The sequence below is a fragment of the Clarias gariepinus genome, chromosome 3 (assembly GCF_024256425.1).
Source record: "Clarias gariepinus isolate MV-2021 ecotype Netherlands chromosome 3, CGAR_prim_01v2, whole genome shotgun sequence".
NCBI classification, from domain to species: Eukaryota; Metazoa; Chordata; class Actinopteri; order Siluriformes; family Clariidae; genus Clarias; species Clarias gariepinus.
Window position 1 is genome coordinate 21,310,567 of NC_071102.1, and position 20,241 is coordinate 21,330,807.

Below are 20,241 nucleotides of genomic sequence, written 5' to 3' on the forward strand. Positions count from 1 at the left end.
TTTATTTAAATAAATGTTATAGTTTAGACCAATACTGTACAACAGTGTACAAATATGATCGGTTGCTGTTTATTGCCTGCATTTTAAGAAAGGATTACTAGATTTTTACACATTTTAGGTACCAAAGATGCTTTATTGAAAATTATATGCATGAAAATAATGACATAAAAACATTTATGTGTCTGTCCAGCACATTTTTAAGACATGGTTGTACATAATCAGGGAAAGATTTTATGCTCATCCAGTTTAGCTAACCAGATTTGTAGTAAGATCGCCATCTAATGGCTGTGTAAGCTATTGCATGCAAACCTTATATTTTTATTCACCTTTACAGATAATTCACTTTGAGGTCATTTTGCATTTTGAGGTCACTCACTCACTCTTTCTCATTGACTATACTGCTTTATCCTGTATACAGGGTCGCAGGGGGCCTGGAGCCTATCCCATGCGACGTAGGGCATGTGGAATACACGGGGGGTGCCAATCCATCGCAGGTCACAAACACACACATGCTCACTCACGGACTTTGGGTACTTTGGAAACACCAAGAAGCCTAAGGAGCATGTCTTTGGACTGTGGGAGGAAACCAGAGAACCCCAAGGAAACCCACCAAGCATGGGGAAACATGCAAACTCCAAGCATACAGAATCAAACCCGGACCCTGGACAGTGCTAACCCCTAAATTACGTGCCTTTTTTTTTCCATCAGTGCAAATTATGAGAAGCATCAAGTCCTAGAAATAAACTGCAGTGATGCAATCACGCTGTCTGTATTTTGTGCAGTTTGTTCATGCTCCTCACTGTTACATGTCACATTTGGTTTAACTGTTGAATAGTTAGAGCTGACCCTGTCTGGAACATTTCATTAAAAATGTAGTGAATTGATTCCATGTTGTGACAGAAGTGACAGATCTTGAATTTGTATTCCCAAAGTATATTTATCACTTGGCTCTATTAATCATTTTTTAACTGCTCTTAAAGACCTCTTTTTTTAAGCTGGCCTACTCACTTTAAACTGCATTTGGCAAGTTAAAAGTATTGTTTTTTTTTTTACTGTATATTTGGGTTATTGTGTTTTGCTTTTATCTTGCCATTCCTTTATACATTGTAAATGATGGACGAGGAAAAACAAAAACAAAAACGATTCCTTTACGTATTCCAAATGTTTTGCGAGGCAAATAATGTATCACCATACTGACTCCAAAATACATTTTTTAAAAGATATTTTTAATTTATATATACAATTGCATTTGAGGTGATAAAATGTTGCAATTCCTCTATAATCCTACAGGTGGTGCACTGTAAACTACCAACACACTGGCAGGCAGCACAGAATCTTGTGTGGTACGAGCAAACCTTTTGCTAAGTTTGTTTAAAAATGTAACAAAATCTAAAAAAAGGAAATATATCAAATCAGGACATTTATAAAATTGTGATTACCACAACACAAATCAAATCTGCACCCAGGTATCGTGATAATATGGTATCGACAGGTCCCTATTTCTCTACTGTAAAGTGACTGAGTGTTTTGGAAGGCGCCATTAAACAAAATGTAGTACTTATTATTATTAAAAATAATCAAACAATAAACAAAAATTGTAAGCAAAATATTTTTATTAAATCTCTGCATTATAAATCAACAACTTTAGAAACCGTTTGGCAGATGAGTAATGTGAACGTGACATATTAGTTATTACCCAACAGCTCATGCTCTTAGCTCACTAGAATCTTCCTCAGCTGTGACATGCAGTGGAGCGAGTCCTCTGCCCCCCTGTTCATGTGTACACTAACATCTTGGCGACAAATTGTGCACTCCTGTGCGATGGCACACAGAGCCTCCTCCAGGGCTTCCTGTGTTTGTGGATCGGGGAGACTATAGCAGGACTCCAGGAGGCTGAGGATGTTCTGCAGCCAGCCCTCCTCTCTGATGATGGTGGTTATCCAGGGCTGCACTTTCACGCAGCTGCCCAGAGCCTGCAGACTGAGCCTCCAGAGCTCACACACCTCGTCCCACCACGGTGCCCACACTGGGGAGACTCGTGCCTGGCTCTCCCCCTCGACCGCCTGTAGCGCCCCCCGAAGGAAACGCAGGGCGGAGGAGAAGAATTGCTGCTGATTGGAATTCCCCAGACCTGTTGCATACACAACCCACACACACACAATTATTTTATTTAAAGCGTATAAATGATGTACGAGTAAAAATTACAACTGCAAATGAGGATATCTGATAAAAGACGCTCTTTGCCTGGTTGTCCAATATCATTTTTATTTGTGTAGTGTTTGTAAAGTTTAATTTATGATGACTAATTGGGAGGTCTGTCTGTCTGATCACTTGTGCTGAGCACATAATTAAATTCATCATGGTTTATCATAGTCTACATATTTGTTTACATAATTTGTGGTCATAATAAAAATAATAAAATAATAATAATACACATTGCACCTTAGAGACAATATAAGGGACCAAAGTCTTTTTCTTAGTAACTAAACTTAATTATTAAAAGGCACCTATTACACAAAATTCACATTTTTAAAATCATTATTAGACATTCAGATGGATCTCCAGTATGCGTGTACGAATAAAAAAAAACATTCCTTGCTTTTTGAAATTTTTTCATGTTAGTCTCAGCCGGTCCTCCTCAAGTGAATAGATTTTAACCCCTAATGTGACCTCACATAAGAGCACCCATGATCTTGCAGGCTTGCAACATTCTGTCTGGGTGAGGCTCAGCAGTTTGTTTATTTACATAGACACTGCCGCATTAACACACACACACACACACACACACACACACACACACACACTTAGGAGGAGCTGTGTTCTATTGTTAAAGAAATATAAGGCCTTTAAATATTATACTTCTACATAAAAGTTTTGGATAAACAAAGAGCAGACTTTATGACTGCATTGCTTTATGTTCCCACCTGTTAAGGTCGGTTTTAATCTGTTAATCATTAGACCCAGAGTGCAGAAGTTGGCTGTCAGAACCAACAGACGTGACTTGTGAAGGATGATCGGGAGCGCTTCACTCAGTAATGCATCAAGGGAGGCGAAGCAAGCATCAGTCCTGAAAACACACAGACCAGGAACAATCAGTAATTTTACGAAAAACCTTACAGGGGAAAAAAAAAAAATTAGTGACACACACACACACAAATGATTGAAGATCAAAATTGGTTTCATCAGCAGTGTGTGTAACTGTATAGCGTCTGCACACCTGACTCGCTCAGGCTCCGTGACAACAAAGTTGAGCAGGGCGGAGCAGGCCGTTTCCAAACTTGGATCTCTGCGTACCGTCTTCCCGCTCTGAGTCTTCAGGACCCTCCAGCCGCGGGTGAGATAGTCCACCAGTAAAGCCGGAGTGTCCAGAGAGAGCAGCACCTTCCTCGGGCCTTCCTCGGCCGACAGGTGGCAGAGTGCTGGGAGGAGATATCTGGGAGAGAAAGATCATCTGATATAAACTAGAATAAAACTGTAATTTAGGATTAAAGATCTTCATAAGGTGAGTAATTTGGATTTTTTTCTTAGATCATTCTGAAGCTTGCAAATCGAAATGCATTAAAACCGTTTTCCAAAAAAAGATTCGGGACCGCTTTGAAAAATCTTTCAACTCTGTAAGGTTTGTATGGCAGCATTGTGGTATAATGGGTAGCACTACACTGACTGCTACACTTATTTTAATGTATATGTGTTTCCATTTGAGGTGGTAAAATCTGCCAGTTTCTCCATATATAAAAATTCTGATCGAATCAAGATATTTATAAAAACATTAACAGAATTGTAATACAAATTGAACTGGCAATTATCAGCATAATTTATCGGGACGTCCCTGTTGATTTCCATTCTTGGTACTGTGCAAACGTTTTAAGTCAGTTCACATTACTTCATATTCTGCTCCCAAAGATCCAGCATTTCTTGTATTTTAAAGGTATTTTTAAGGAATAGTTCTCCAGGGTTCCTAAAGGACTTTTTTTTTGTCTCTCATTTTCAGTCCAGTCCCTAAACAGTTTCAAAGGAATGATTTTTGTTCGTCTGTTAAGCCACACAGTGACCTATGAATCATCCAATCATTAAAAAATATTATAAAAAACATCTAACTTAAGTCCTGACCCAGTGAGAAACAGGTGCAGATGATGACAGATGATCAGGAGGTGGTTAGTAACTGCTGAGGCTGTTACATAAACAACCAAATTTTAAATTGTATCTTTAGGCACTTTGCAGCCTGTCGGAGTAAAACATTTGTTCCCTTTTCTTTAATTTATGAGTTTGATACAGAACCTGTCCTGAAAATAATTTCCCTATAAAGCGACACAGTGTACACTTTAGTAATGTTTTTAACCTTAGCACTTGCTCGTTTTTCCACGGTTCAGCTTGTGAGCCATCGGTGACTGACATCTCTGACATCCAGTCAGCCAGCCCCTTGTCTTTCTTGTCTTGTAGGTGATGTTTGGTGTAGGTAATGAGGAAGGGCAACAGGGCTACGATGTCTTCCTTTAAACATGACGTCTCCTCGGCCAACCAGGCGCACAGAGAGCGGAACGTCGCAAAAACGAAGGGGTCGTCGTACTGGCTCGGTTCCACCTGGGGAAATATGTGTTACGACACGAACGTGATACGCTGTGGAGATTTGGACTGAAGAATAACGACACAATTTTCATTTTGAGCTGAGAGCGAGTATCTTGTCCTCACCTGTTTCAGGTAGTAAATCACAGCAGAAAAAGCTTCCTCTAAGACCCCCAGCACCTGCCTGCTCTGCTGCAGACTCAAACCTGCAATGGCGACCCCCGGCTGAGGAGGACTCCTGCTCTCCTCCGTGATGCACGCCTGCTCCATCGCTGCTTCCAGGATGCGGTAGCAGGCGGTGAGCGTGTGCTGCTGCTGAGCCGTTAGCATCACACTCGGAGGCTCCTCTAGCGCCATCCTCACCTCCACGCAAGCCCGGTTCACTAGCAGGCAGCAGAACTTCGGCGGACCTGCTGGATCCCAACCACACAAGTCCAGCAGGCAAGCAGACAGCACCAGAACGTGGCCCAGCTGCTCCAAGCCGAGCTTCCCCTGAACCGCCGGGCGTAACGTTGCCCAAAGACGACCGACCGCATCCCTGAGCTCTTGATTCGTTGGCTCGCCTCCAGGCGGCGGAAGAAACTGCGGTATCTGAGCGCACATCTCCAGACGCTGCAGATCCGAAGTCTGGCTAAAGTTCTGGGTGATGTGATTGAGGAGAGAGAGCAGTTCTGATGGGTGTTTGCTCCAGGCTCGCTGCCTAACACTGCTGGATAGGAGATGAGCCAGGAGCGGAAGACCCTTCTCATAGCTAAGAGCCTGCTTGTGAGACACGGCCCTGCACAGAGCCGGAATAGCACCGCGGGACAGCAGACGATCCGGGCCTCGCGGCAGGGCGCACAAAGAGCTCAGGACCTGATAGCAGTCAGCTGCCACCGCATCATCCAGGGTGCATGCGGGAGGCTGGCCCGCCTCATCTCTGTCCTCTAACCCTGAAGGACTTGTTGGTGCTTGCATTCCCGGAGTGCTTTTGCTGCTCTGATGTGACGCAGGACTGGAAAGCGTCTTCTCAGACACTCCAGTGTCACACCGGACTCGCTTCTGGCTGACCGGCGCTCCACCTTCCAGCAGACCCAGAACGAGCGGGACGGTGCTAAGCAGCTGGGGATGACTGGCCATTTCCGGGTCTGTGCTTAAAGCAGCCAGCAAAGCGGTACCAAGAGACAGCAGCTCCTCGGGAGGAAGCCCGGAGCTCTCGCCCCCTCGGATCGCCGTCACGAGCAGGCGTGCAGGAAGGTTAAATCCCACCGCTTCAAAGACTCGATGCAGCGTCGCACGATCCAGCTGATTGGCGGGACACAACCGTGTAATCTGGACATAAGGGAAAAATGAAAACATCAAATGAGAATCATTGCACGTTTTGTTCTTTTATTATATTTTATACTATAACCAGATATTTAAGTAAGAAGTTGATAATTCATTAAATGCTAATTTATAATCAGTAGAGTCCTAGTCTTTTTGATAAATTCATTTCCTGTCTGTAAGAATCAGATGTGTCCTTATATTAGATTATTTACATTTTATGAATTACATGCAGGAGACCACAAACGCCTTAAAAATCAAACTAATTACAGTAAACAGTAATTAATGAAACAAAGACGGTATCTGCCGTGATGATGCTTTGAGGACCTTTTGGTCTCAGGTACAATTTGTGCCATTTTATAAAGAAATTTCCTACTTTTTTTTATTTTATTTTTTTTACTGAGCATCCTGCAGAGCCACACACACTTCTTCTGAGGACTTCTGCACCTGCTTTCTTTATTTTATTTTTTCTTTTTCAAAACCCGGCAGCTTCCACTTTGTTTTTTTTTTGTCTAAAAAGTGGTTGCTTATACAATGTGCTGCTTACTTTTCTGGCATACAAATATTCAGAAATAAACAGAAACTTTGTGGTGGAATGTTGATGTTCAAAAATCAGAAATGTTTTCTGGTACTTAATAATAAAGTCCTTAAATAAAATAAATAAATTAAAATTTATTGGAAACATTTGTATTACGTGGCACAGTGGTTTAGTGGTTAGCACTGTAGCTTGATTCCTGTGTCAGGTCTGTGTGCATGGAGTTTGCATGTTCTTCCCGTGGCGAGTGGGTTTCCTCTGTTTCCTTCCACAGTCCAAAGACATGATCCGCATGGGCTAACTGACGTTCTCAAATTGCCTGTAGTGTGTGAATGCATGTGTGAATGTTGACGGGAGGTTCTACCATGGTCAGAAAAATGGGAATAAATACAATAATAACCAACATTGGCCTCCACGGTCCCCGGTTCCTAAATGGATGGATATATAGCTAGATAGACTTTCTCCTTTTAAGGCATAATAACCGTTAATAATAACCGCCTAATAACCGCAGTGTGTGTAGATTTAGAAAGATAAATAGATAGTTATAGGAGGATACGCTACAGTTCCCCGCTCACCTGGTACAGAATAAGCAGTCGAGATAATGAGTAAATAAATGAATGGACGTTTGTGTCATAAATCACAGGTTGCCTTCTTGATGAACTATGAAACAAATAAAACAGATTTTTTTTGGTGACCTCACCAGGAGTAGAGCTGCCAGAACGTGGCTGTCATTTTTGGCGTGAGTGAGCGCATGGAGACAGCGCTCCAGGACATCTTTCTGTGCAGCAGACAGACAGTCCGCTTCGGCTGCAGGACTCGAACCCTCGGCTCCTGATTCTGTCTCATGGTGTGGATCAGAGTGTATGGAGTTCTGCTCCGAGCTGCTCTCAGTTTCAGCCATCCTCTAACTCCTCATACCTATAAACACATGAAAATGGATTTCCACTTCATATAAAATGCTTCCAAGTACACATTCATGCAATAAATAACGTTTAGTGTGTATTTAGGTTCTTTAAATGAAATAAAGCAGCAGAAACACTGTATAATCAGTCAGGAGAAAAGATGAGCTAGAAACAGAATAAAGATAAAACTATCTGCTTAAACACACACAGTTCTCACCTTTCACAGAGACACAAATAATCACAAAGTTTTAAGAACAATTCCTTCTTTATAAAAAAAAAACAACAACACTGCTAGCTAGCTAATGTTGCTAACTATCTTTGTCATTCCTGCAGCACAAATCTAAAGATAATGTAAATATAATATAAAAGGGAAAGTAAACAAAAACAGCAAACAGTCAACGTACAATAAACACCTGTTTGGGCAACAAACAAACACAGAATCAGAATAATAGAAATAAAAACGTGTCACTTACATCGCCCACGTGACTCACCATGGACGGTTTGTTGACTTCCGGTAGAGACCGGAATTACAAATTAAAAGCAAGAAATAAGAATTTCTAAATAATCATATATACAGTCGGTCATAAACCTTTTATTGTGCGTTTTTATTGTGATCTTATTAGATCATTAGTCTATGATAAAAATGTAACAACAACTACACGTAATAATAATAATAATAATAATAATAATAATAATAATAATAATAGTACGGATTTTTTTCTATACACAGAGTGAGGAAAAAATAAATAAATAAAAATCAACTTAATATGTGGGACCAACACACTAAGTATTAAATTAAAATAAACATTTTGTCATTTCATGTCGAAATAGCTTAATATTTTTTAGAAGCAAGTTATTTAACTTGTGCCCACACAGCTTACCATCAAAGCACAAAGCAAATGAATATATTCAAATACTTTTTTTAAACATGAAAACAATTATTATTATTATTATTATTATTATTATTATTATTATAACTCTGTATACAGATTAGGCAAAAAATTTATACACATTAAAAAAAACCTAATAATCTTATATGATAATATTATGATGATATTATTAATACTTTAATTCAGTTCAATTCAATTTCATTTGTATAGCACTTTTAACAATTGTCATATACAATCAAGATAATTATTTAAGTTTGTATGGAATGTAAATGTGTATGAATCAATATTATCACCCAGATGAGGATGGGTTCCCTGTTGAGTCTGGTTCCTCTCAGGGTTTCTTGCTATTGCCATCTCAGGGAGTTTTTCCTTGCCACTTTCGCCCTCGGCTTGATCAGCTTGATTTGATTCATACACATTCACATTCATATTATATTAATATAATATAATCTATATTACTTTTTCTTTTCCTGAAATGTGTATACATTATCTTGGCTGACTAAAATATACAGTATATACATATGACACCTTGATTTTAGTACATAGGCTGACATTACAGAATTTTAATTTTAACGGTTATTAAACCTAAAAAGGAGAAAGTCGGTTTTATTTGTAAGACCAACACACTAAGTATAAAATTTAAATATATACTGTATGTTTGTCATTTCTTGTGGAAATAAGCTATTGTCTTTTTGGAGCAGGTTATTTAACTCGTGCCCACACAGCTGACCATCAAAGCACAAAATAAATTAATAAAGTCAAATAAATTATTATTATTATTACGCACACTAAAAAGGTTGATGATATACAGTGTGTATCTTTATAGCTGGGACTGATAATGAACTTTACTGAATCATATATTGCTCTAAATATACTTTGAAAATGAGCAAAGTCTTAACTTCTTATAGTTGTCATGCAAATGGCTAGTATTCCTTTTAAGATAATAACTTGTTCGTATTGTGTGTGTACAAGATAAAAGGACACACACTGGGCATTGAGAGATTCTGCTTACAATGAATACTTTAACACTAATCTGTATGCATTTGCTGCCCCCTGGTGGTAAAATAACGCGATGAATGAAAAAAAAAACTAAAACCGGAAACAGGAAGTGACGACAGATTGGTGTTGCTGCGGTGTTTGAAAGCGAAACGAGGATCTTCTTTAAGCTAAAACGTGAACCTGTGTAATTTTTAAAGCTTCGCGTTGTAAAAGTAAGTCTTAGCGAACTTAAATCATTTAATTTATTATTCAATTAATTTATTCATTCATTAATTCTAATACTTTCACTGTGTGCGTTATAAACATTCAGAGGTAACTAATTGTTAGAGAGCAGTGTGTATTGTTGTTGTTGTTGTTGTTGAAGATGCTAACATGTAGCCCCCTGTCCTGTAGATGTCCTCTCTGCCTCAGAAGGCTCCAGGTCCGGGTCTGGGTGGTGTTCCGGGTGGAGTTCCGCTTCAGCCGCAGAGCCTCCACATGGGCGCGGGGTCAGGACCCTCAGTCCCCGGACAGGCCTCCTCCTCCTCCTCCTCCTCCTCCAACATGCCCCCGAACCCCGCCGCCCTCAGAGAAATCTCCCCCGTGTTCCTGTGTCGCATCGGACAGGACACCGTGCAGGACATCGTCACCCGGACCATGGAGATCTTCCAGATCACACGGGCCACTCAGGTGAAGTTACAGTCTTACACACACACACACACACACACACACATATATTTACACACTCAGCAAAAAAAAAAAAAAGAAACGTCCCTTTTTCAGGACTGTGTATTTCAACAATAATGTTGTAAAAATCCAAATAACTTTACAGATCTTCATTGTAAAGGGTTTAAACAATGTTTTCATGCATGTTCAATTAAACATAATCAATTAATTAACATGCACCTGTGGAATGATCGTTAAGACCTTAACAGCTTACAGAAAGTAGGCATTTAAGGTCACAGTTCTAAAAATGCACAGGATCGGTACATCCGAATATCACACCTGCGTGACAGGTACAGGATGGCCACAACAACTGCCCGAGTCACACCAGGAACACACAATCCCTCCATCAGTGCTCAGACTGTCCACAATAGGCAGTCCATGAGGAGGAGATGCACTGCAGTACTTCAAGCAGCTGGTGGCCACACCAGATACTGACTGGTACTTTTGAGCCTCCCTTCATTCAGGGACACATGGTGAAACATTTTTAGTGTCCTATGGCATGTCTTATGGTGTTGACTCTTTGAGTGTTCATACAAATATTTACACATTAAGTTTACTGAAAGTAAAAACAGTTGAAAGTCAGAGGACGTTTCTTTTTTTGCTGAGTGTGTGTGTGTGTATATACACACTCACTTAAAGGATTATTAGGAACACCTTTTCAAATGCTCATTAATGCAATTATCTAATCAACCAATCACATGGCAGTTGCTTCAATGCATTTAGGGATGTGGTCCTGGTCAAGACAATCTCCTGAACTCCAAACTGAATGTCAGAATGGGATAGAAATGTGATTTAAGCTATTTTGAGCGTGGCATGGTTGTTGGTCCCAGACAGGCCGGTTTCTGCTCAGCTACTGGAATTTTTACACACAACAATTTTTAGGGTTTACAAAGAATGGTGTAAGAAGGGAAAAACATCCAGTATGCTGCAGTCCTGTGGGCGAAATTGCTTTGTTAATGTTAGAGGTTAGAGGAGAATGGGCCGACTGATTCAAGCTGATAGAAAAGCAACATTGACTGAAATAACCACACCGTTACAACCGAGGTATGCAGCAAAGAATTTGTGAAGCCACAACACTTAAGGCGGATGGGCTACAACAGCAGAAGACCCCACCAGGTACCACTCATCTCCACTACAAATAGGATAAAAAAGGCTGCAATTTGCACGAGCTCACAAATTGGACGGTTGAAGACTGGAAAAATGTTGCCTGGTCTGATGAGTCTCGATTTCTGTTAAGACATTTAAATGGTAGAGTCAGAATTTGGCGTAAACAGAATGAGAACATGGATCCATTATGCCTTGTTACCACTGTGCAGGCTGGTGGTGGTGGTGTAATGGTGTGGAGGATGTTTTCTTGGCACACTTTAGGCCCCTTAGTGCCAATTGGGCATCATTTAAATGCCACGGGGTATCTGAGCTCTGATGGCTACTTCTAGCAGGATAATGCACCATGTCACAATGCTCGAATCATTTCATATTGGTTTCTTGAACATGACAATGAGTTCACTGTACTAAAATGGCCCCCACAGTCACCAGATCTCAACCCAATAGAGCATCTTTTGAATGTGGTGGAACGGGAGCTTCGTGCCCTGGATGTGCATCCCAGAAATCTCCATCAACTGCAAGATGCTATCCTATCAGTATGGGCCAACATTTCTAAAGAATGGTTTGAGCACCTTGTTGAATCAATGCCACGTAGAATTAAGGCAGTTCTGAAGGCGAAAGGGGGTCAAACACCGTTATTAGTATGGTGTTCCTAATAATCCTTTAGGTGAGTGTGTGTGTGTGTGTATATATGTATATATATATATGTATATATATATATATATATATATATACACACGCATAACACTTATCCTTATACACATGTATGGTTAAATGTATTTGTCCAAACCTGTTAATTATTGAATGCATGTTTCAATCAATCGATCAATAATTGATCAATCAATTATCTCCAATAAAGGACAATCTTAATGCTTCAAGCATAACAAGACAATGCTATACTTCACTTAACTTCGTGCCAAGAGTTTGTGTAAGTTTTTTTTTTATTAAAACATGACTGTAGACCCTGTGATGGTTAGGTGATGCCTTTTTTAGGTGTCCAGGCTTCACCAGCTAATAGTTTCACAAAAAACGTTCATTTTTTAAAAACGTATTGATAATTTTTATTATTTTGCTGACAATAATACATACATGCATACATACATACTTACCTGGCAGGGGTGGTACCATGATAAAGAAGGTGGTTTTCCCAAGACAAGGCTCAACCATTGCACTCTTTGCTGACTCTTGCGAATTGTATCTCAACTGCATAATTTCTGGTAGTGGGGAACCACGTTCACACTGTTCTCTGATTCTCTGGGGCAGTGGTGGCTCAGTGTGTTAAGGCTCTGAGTTACGGATTGGAAGATCTGCGGTTCGAGCCCCAGCTCCGCCAGGTTGCTGCTGTGGGGCCCTTAAGCAAGGCCCTTAAGCCTGTCTGCTCCAAAATGGCTGACCCTGCACTCTGACCCCTGCCAACTAACAAGAAGCTGGGATATGCGAAGAATTAAACATTTTATTGTGTATGACTGTGTATGTGACAAATAAAATTTCACTTTGAATTTAATATTAAACAACACACAATTTTAACAACATATCCAGAGAGGATAAAATGAGCAGTATTTTAAAAATGTGTGTTTTTTTTATCTTTTGTTTTTGTTATCTGCTTCCCTTTTTATCCTATTTGTGTACCTAGTGATGGTGAGATGAAGCCTCATTTAGGTTTCCAGGCTTCTCCCAGCCAATAGTGTCACCACTAATAGTGTTTTTTTTTTAATTAATTAATTTATTTTTTATTAATCAGTGCAACTGTATGACCAAGTCAAAGCAATTTCCCTCTGGGATTAATAAAGTTCTTTGAATCTTGAATTTTTACATGCAGCTGCATTGGCCAATGCAATGTTTATGTACATAATCAACTTCTCTGACTCTTTGAAAATTAACTGAAGAGTGCACGATCCTTTACGAGTTGGTTATGTCATTCCAAAGGATTAATTTGGACACGCCCCCTTGTGCTTTTATACAAGCTTCAGAGCTTTTGTGTCACAAAAACATCACCAAACAAAACGAACAATCAAAAAAACAATGTAAAGGAGCGCCAGAAGTAGGGACTAATAATCTATCCGATATGACTCAAGTAAAAGTAACATTTTAATAGCTTTGGATTTTTTTTTACTTTCCAAGTATCTCATAATTTCATTTTTAAATACAAGAAAGAGGGGTGTACTACTATTGAATTGACATTTATGAATTATAAAGATTCCATTTACCATTAAATATCTATCCTCCTCTTTGTAATCAAAGAAACCAAAAATATCTTCTTTAAAAAAAAAAAAAAAAACAGGAAACAAACTTTGTGAATAAAACCAAGAATATAAATTTTTTGTATAATCACAGGTCCAAAACAAATTGTTACAGAAGGAACAGCAGGTGTCCACATCCCTCTTAAATACCAAAAGGTTCAATTCATGGAGCTGCATTTTAGAGCTCATTGTGCTGCCACAGATTTTGTGTTTTTGTGTGCATTTTCCTTATATATATAAGATAAGAACGAAATGTAAAGTTCCTTATGACATGCAAAATATGGCTTAGTTTTCCTGAATCTTGATATATGAATTAAAAATAAAAATTACAAATATAATGATTCACAACAGTATGCCAAGGTACCGCTGTATATGTATTTGGATACAATGTTTTTGCAGGTTTGGTCAAATACTTTTGTCCATATAGTGTTATAGTGTAGGTGTTCACCAAACCATCATACCTGTATGTGTATCTCTGCATGCTCCAGCTTTACAGTTCACCTCCACTAAAACCAGCATGAGAAGTTTTCATTTAAAAGAGCTCTTGAGTCTCCATTACAGAGCCTTGACCTCAACTCCTTAGGGATGGTAATGGGAGTCGGTAACCATTCCTTAATCAATCATCAGTTTGAGTAAACCAATCAATGATCGATTAATAATCAGTTAAATAGCACAGTACAATGCTTCTTGTATGTGTTGTGTTTCCTAAAAATCCGTCCCACCACCACCATTCGCTATTACTACACCACCAGTCGAAAGTCTGGACACTTGTAAAACAATACTGAAGGTGTTTATCCAAAATACCTAATAATCTGTAAAGCTTTATAACGGCTCTAATCTGAGGTGCTGGTTGTTAATTGGTGATTTCTGAGGCTGGTGACTCTAAATGAACTTCTCCTCTGCAGCAGAGCTCAGTTTTGGTCTTGCTTCCATGGGAAGGTCTTCATGAGAGACAGTTTCATCATAGAGCTTGATGGGTTTTACAAACCCACTCTACACAATACTGTTCTTGCAAGAACCGTTCCAGAACAACTGACCATCACGTTTTAAAATAACAACTGACTGGGTATAAAATTGTTATTTTATAGTTCTGAAAAAATCCAGTATTGTTCTAGAATGTGGTGGTCATTGTGTCATTTCGTAAAAAAAAAAAAAAAAGTACCCCTATATCTGTGAGCAGCCTTTTTTTGGTGGTGCAGTCACTTTATGATGCACCATCCAGCATTTTACCCAACCGTCTTGTGAGCATGTGCAGTTATCGGCATTATACGTGTGCTTGTTCTTTTAACTTTATTTATGTTTCTTGCCATGATGCACAAAAAAAAAACACGCACAACATGACTTTTATTAATTTTTAGCAATTAATTAAAATCGACTGCCATGTTCCATAATCAGTCACATATAATGTACAGGAAATCAGTCTGTCATTGACTATAAGCATTGATTGTCTCGTCAGTACCTTGGGATGAACTGGAACACTGACTACACCCCAGGCCACCTCAATCGATCCCAGAGCCCAACCTCATTAATTGTGGCTAAATGGACACTCACACTCTCCTTAATTACACCCCAAACTCTATTGCAAAGCCTTCCCAAAAGAGTGGAGGTTATTCTAACAGCAGATGAGGACTAAATCTGGGATGAGACACTTAACATGTACAGATGAGGGAGGGGGTGGGGTGGGTCAGATGTCCACATACTTTCGGCTACAGAAGTTGCAGAAGACATGCCACAATATAAAGTTTTTTTTTTTCCTTTTTCTTTTTTTCCCCCTAAAATTAAATATGAAAAGAAATGGAAAAAAAGGTGTGTTTGCTGAGGCAGCACTATGGATGCTTCAAAATCAAACAAAAAATGATGCATCATGAACCTTATGAGGTGGTTGGGTCTGGAGTTATTGGTCTGGAGTTATTGGTCTGTTATTTGGAAATTCTGTCAGCATCTGTGAGCTCGTGCAAGCGGAAGCGGCGGATAGCGTTTCTGTTCCAGATGTGTTACTTCGCCCACTAATGTTGAGAAAGCAGCAGTTTTATTTATTTTAAAAAATGTGGTTGGTGGATTCCAGCAAATTTTTAGTATGTGCATTTTTGTGCTTGTGTTGATTGCCTGACACCAATTTGCTGTACATTTAAAAATCCAAGGATTTCCATAAAGTTCTAAAGGAGACAGTAAAGCATGTCTTTAAGTCATGCTCAACAAATTTTACACTAGATGTGGATTAGTTACACACAAGGTTTTAATAAAGAAAAAAGTCTGGTGATTCTGATTTATTTATTTTTTTTCCAAATTAATGTTGCCCTGGTAACTAAATGATATCTCTAACATTAATTAGACATTTCTTGCCAGACTAGATAATCATACATGAGTACACAGAAAGAAATAATAACTCCCAATCCATCTTGAGAGTCTTAACACTGAAATGAACTGACGTGGATTAAACCACAGGGATAGTTATTATTTATTAATAATTTTTTCCCCCTACAGTGCTCACAGGCGCAGGTGTTGAGATCGAAAGAGTCTAAATTTGTTGCACTCGATGCTGTTTCGCTTTTGTGTGACCGTCTTTGGAGTAATTACTTTAAATGAGGCACCTGCTGCATGTAATCAGTGTGTGGAGGGAACGAGACTGCGGCTGTGTGCACGTGGAAAACCTTAACAGGATCTTAGTATGGGAAGGAAAGATGATCTGTGTTTATTTTATATATATATATATAAATAATGTGTATGATAAGTATAATGATATATGTTAGATTATATATAAGATATAAGTGTAATGATGTATACTGAATTAAATTGATTATTAAATATAAGATTTGTTTAACTAAATTGAATTAGATTAGATTAATATAATAATCTACTTAAATTACTATGATATGACCATATTATTTCAATATATGATAATAGTATATTATAATGTTGTGACATCATTGCATAAGCTTATTTAAAGGATGGCACTGTGAATTAAATTTTTTGGTTTGGCATACATACACATACAAACACACACACAGTCTACTGTATGTTTATATGTCAAGTCTTACAACCTGCATTGTTTGTTTATTAATTTATTTTTTTCATATCTTTTTTTTTTTTTTTTTAACCTTACTTGTTTCTATAGTAACAGCTTGCACTGGGACTTGCATGCTACTCATGACACACAAACTGTTTAAAAGGAATGTGTAAATGTTGCTATGGTGAAGTTTCAAGTTACAAGTTAGTTTTGCAGTCTTCGATTCTTTTAACAGCTTTATTGTCATCGGGACAGATGGGTTTTTGGTTTATCATGACATAACATGACAAGCTACAAAGTTTTATTTTATTTTTTCATAAAAGAGGAAAAAAGAAGGAACTGCTGCTTCTGGCTAATATGTTTAATATGTTGTTTTTAAAAAGACCGTTAGCCTTGTCACATTTCGGTGGTGTAGACTGAAGAAAACAGTAATTGATTGGAAGAAGTCTTGAGATCCATCACTCTAGTTTCCTTTATCAGCATATTGAGTCGTGTACTGTTCCTTATTTAACCTTCATGTTGCATCACTATACTTATACTATACTGTGCCTAATGTACTAACGTTTCACTAGTGCAGATATTGGGTCCGTGCTCAGTATTTTAAACTAAACTAATAATCAATTCACTAAATGTCATAAAGCAGTTTATAATTTATTGCTATCTTTAAGATCGTGTCATGTTGTTCAGCAGACTTATTCTTTGCTGAATTTGCATGTTTTGTGTAAATTTCTGAATTTAAAATCTTTAAATCTAATAAATCTTTATTTACGTCACATACTGCTAATGTCTACTTGAAGACGGTGTTCTTCTAAGTAAATACCCTGTTGTTTAAGTTTTATGTTTTTATGTATTGTTTTATTTATTTATTTATTTATTTTTTGGTCCGTCTTTTTTCTAGTTGCCGAACGGTGTGACACAGAGTCAGGCAGCGTATCAGGACCGCTTCGGGAAACTACAGGAGCACCTTCGCCAGCTCACTTTGCTCTTCCGCAAGCTCCGACTGCTTTACGAGCGCTGCGTAGAGATGACCTCTGACCTTCAGGAGTCTCCTGCTGAGGTGGGACATGACATCACCGTCTCGGGTCTAACGGCGTTACATAAAAGATTAACATTCGGCCAGTTTTACAATATTTCTTACTGTTAAAAATAAATAAATAAACACTATGTAATATGAAATCATTAACAGGAAGTAGAATCAGGAGTCTAATGAGGTAAACCTATGAATTTCTAGTCATCATGTAAAAGACGTGTGTATGAAACTGATTGGTGCGGGTTGTTGTTTTAGCTGGTACCGTATGTCGGAGACGAGATTGCTCCGGTGCGAGTGGAGCCCTGCAACCCTGCCGTGACTCAGGACAAACAAGAAGTTTTAGAGGTTTGTGCCAATGTATTATTATTAATAGTGATAATATATGGGAAATAAACATACTTGGCTCGAATTGGAATTTAAAATTCAGATCAAGCAGTACATAATTTAATTGTTTTTGTGGTCGTATTCTACCTCTGTGTTTAATTTTCTATTACAGCACACATGGTGTATGTGTATGTGGCATATCACAGGTTTATAATTTGCTCCTAATGTTTTACCATTTTTATAATTAAAAAAACGGCTCATTGTGTGGCAACAGGAACTTGTTTCATGGATGTTTGACAACATGAAAAGTAAACATAAATACAAAATATCATTCTTTAATTGATTTTATTGCTTACTAATCTGGAATTTTATTTATGACCTCCCTGTTTAAGTTGTCACTCTTAAACGAATAACATTATACTGTAATGCTGTGATTTATCTTACAGTCTGAATAAATTTCGTATAGTTTATATCACTTATATACACTGGCCAAAGAAAAAAAAAAAATCACTGTTTAACAAAGGTCAAATTATTGGCCTGAATCAAGCAAAGAAAGTTTTAAAGGTAGTGCTTTAGAAAAATGTGGTCAAGACACAAATCGTCAATCGTCGGATCCCTGTCCATGTGACCTGATGAGTCCAGATTGAGCTTATTTCAGAGGGATGGCCAGGCAGGGTAAGAAGGGAAGGACATGATGCATAGTGTCCACTGTACAAGCCTCTGGAGACAGTGTTATGATCTGGGGTTGATCAGTTACTCAGGTCTAGACTCAGCAACATTATAAAATAAAGTCAGCTAATTATTCAGGAGTCAAAATTATATTTCACAAATCATCCCTGAGTGAAGTACAAAGAACTAATTTGAATAAAATTTTACTTGCTAAGTGATGTTATATTGCAAGTACATGGCTTTAAATACTTTCAAAAGCAAATGAGCCATGATGGTTTTATCCTGTGTGTGTGTTTTCTTTAAAACAAATTAATGACTGTTCCAGAACAGCTGTTAAATCTCTCCGCCTTCCAGGCTGCGTAAATTAATCTTTAAACAGTTTGAAATAAATTACATATATATTTTTTTTCTTTATGGTTTGTTACCCTAAAATAACGGGCATTTAGATGTTTAAATTAGCAGATTTGACTTGCATGATGCAAAGCTTTGTTTATTTATTTATTTTTTCAGAAGAGTTATTTAATTAGCTCTAAAACTCTGTAAAAACTCTCCACAGAAAGTGAGGCAGAAGAATCAGGAGATGAAGGTGCTGATGGACCAGATGAGGAACCTCCTGTGGGACATCAACGCCATGCTCACGATGCGCAAATGACCAGAAAAAAAACAAACAAACTGTCAAGTCTGCCTTTATTTACTCGTAATCCGATCTCCATCAAGTCTCTTCTAGTCAGGCAGCTAAAGACAGCAGATCCACCGGTACCTGTTACTGCTGCATTGTTTAGTCTTGATTAATGAGAGAAAGATTCAGGTGGAGAACAGCATTCATCAGCTCTCATCGGTGATATGTACTGTACTTCTTGCTATAAAAAAAAAAAAGAAAAGAAAAAATGTTCATGGATTGGCAGGGATCTAGGGATATGAATTCCAGGCCAAATGTTAAGGCATGATCCCAGGTAATGTCAAGAGGGACAGATGGAAAACCAGCCTGAGACACAGGTCTCCTGTGTGTCATGAACATGGAATTGCTGAGCCTTTGAGCAGGAGACTGTTTGATGTCTCATGTATTTCTTACTCGTATTTTTAGTATTTTTTTTTTATAATCATGTGGATGCTGGAGTGTAAGTCTATGTGTAAATTTTCACAGTGATAATCTTTGTAGGGTAAATATTTTGTACAGTTAAATATCTTTACAGCATATTTTTTTTATATATGAAATAAAAAAAATAATGGAAGAAAATTCTCCCTCATTTTCTTTTTAAACACAAGTTCGGAACACGATGCATTTCCGAAATGATTTATTGGTCATGTACATACATACATACATACATACATACAATTTCATGTATTGAGTCAAGTTGCTCTCTAACTTGACTCCACAAACACACAATAATGTGTTAGTCCAGGATTCTGTTAGCAAGGGGAATTCTTGCCCTCTGTAGAGTTTATGCGCTCTGAAAGATGCTGAGGCGACTTCAAAAGATCGTCTGTGCTCTCCGCGTGGTTCAAGCACGCTCGAGGTCCTTGTACTTCTTGCGCAGGACGGATACGTGGTCCTTAAAAAGAACAGGGTCCAGACGGAGCTGCGAGTGCACCAGGGGCATGTAGCCGAACCAGCTAGCGAAGGTGTTTATACACTCCTGTCTCTGGGTAAAGTGCTCAGGGTTTGCCCAGGGGGCCATGTTGGTGCTCTGATTAAGAGACGAAAAGAATGGAGTACATAAAAATGTTAAACTGTGATCAAACCTACTTTTGTTTCTTCGGTGTTAGACTAATGACTTACCTGTGGGCTCGGCATCTCTTTGTACTGCTTCCTCTGAGCCACTTTAATGGGTGGCAGGTGGGTCACAGAGGACACTAAGAAGTTCATCAGGATGTCCTCACAGTTTGAGCTGCGGTCCACTAATGCCCGTAGTGAAGGGGGCAGATAATGAGAAAACAGGTAATGATAATACCTATCAGAGGAAAAGAAGA

General features: G+C 38.6%; 3 protein-coding genes and 1 pseudogene across 5 annotated transcripts in view; 2 read left to right on the forward strand and 2 right to left on the reverse strand.

Annotated features, from left to right (window-relative positions):
• Nucleotides 1–1,601: 1,601 nt before the first annotated feature.
• On the reverse strand, nt 1,602–7,817 carry ncdn (neurochondrin). 3 transcript variants are annotated; one of them, XM_053491333.1, is made up of 7 exons: nt 7,776–7,817; nt 7,101–7,318; nt 4,690–5,874; nt 4,340–4,581; nt 3,218–3,433; nt 2,925–3,067; nt 1,602–2,131 (listed from the first exon to the last, which is right to left on the reverse strand). In XM_053491333.1, exons 2-7 carry the CDS (start codon nt 7,299–7,301, stop codon nt 1,713–1,715), a joined length of 2,406 nt encoding a protein of 801 aa, XP_053347308.1. In that variant the 5' UTR covers nt 7,302–7,318; nt 7,776–7,817; the 3' UTR covers nt 1,602–1,712. The 3 variants fall into 3 exon arrangements, with proteins under 3 accessions (XP_053347308.1, XP_053347310.1, XP_053347309.1); XM_053491335.1 differs by lacking the exon at nt 7,776–7,817 and adding an exon at nt 7,707–7,732; XM_053491334.1 differs by lacking the exon at nt 7,776–7,817 and adding an exon at nt 7,520–7,587.
• A 1,488-nt stretch (nt 7,818–9,305) lies between these two features.
• zgc:114119 (Mediator of RNA polymerase II transcription subunit 30-like) lies at nt 9,306–19,486 on the forward strand. Its single transcript, XM_053492778.1, has 5 exons — nt 9,306–9,403; nt 9,585–9,860; nt 17,146–17,304; nt 17,533–17,622; nt 18,827–19,486. Exons 2-5 carry the CDS (start codon nt 9,585–9,587, stop codon nt 18,920–18,922), a joined length of 621 nt encoding a protein of 206 aa, XP_053348753.1. The 5' UTR covers nt 9,306–9,403; the 3' UTR covers nt 18,923–19,486.
• Nucleotides 12,102–12,249, forward strand: LOC128519700 (uncharacterized; annotated as a pseudogene).
• An 80-nt stretch (nt 19,487–19,566) lies between the features above and the next one.
• LOC128519636 (exostosin-1c) overlaps nt 19,567–20,241 on the reverse strand; it is a 64,507-nt gene continuing 63,832 nt past the window's right edge. The window contains exons 11-12 of the mRNA XM_053493430.1: nt 20,051–20,222; nt 19,567–19,958 (exon numbers count right to left, since the gene is read on the reverse strand). Coding sequence (XP_053349405.1) covers nt 19,773–19,958; nt 20,051–20,222 — 358 coding nt within the window. The 3' untranslated portion in view covers nt 19,567–19,772. The remainder of the gene's footprint in view (nt 19,959–20,050; nt 20,223–20,241) is intronic.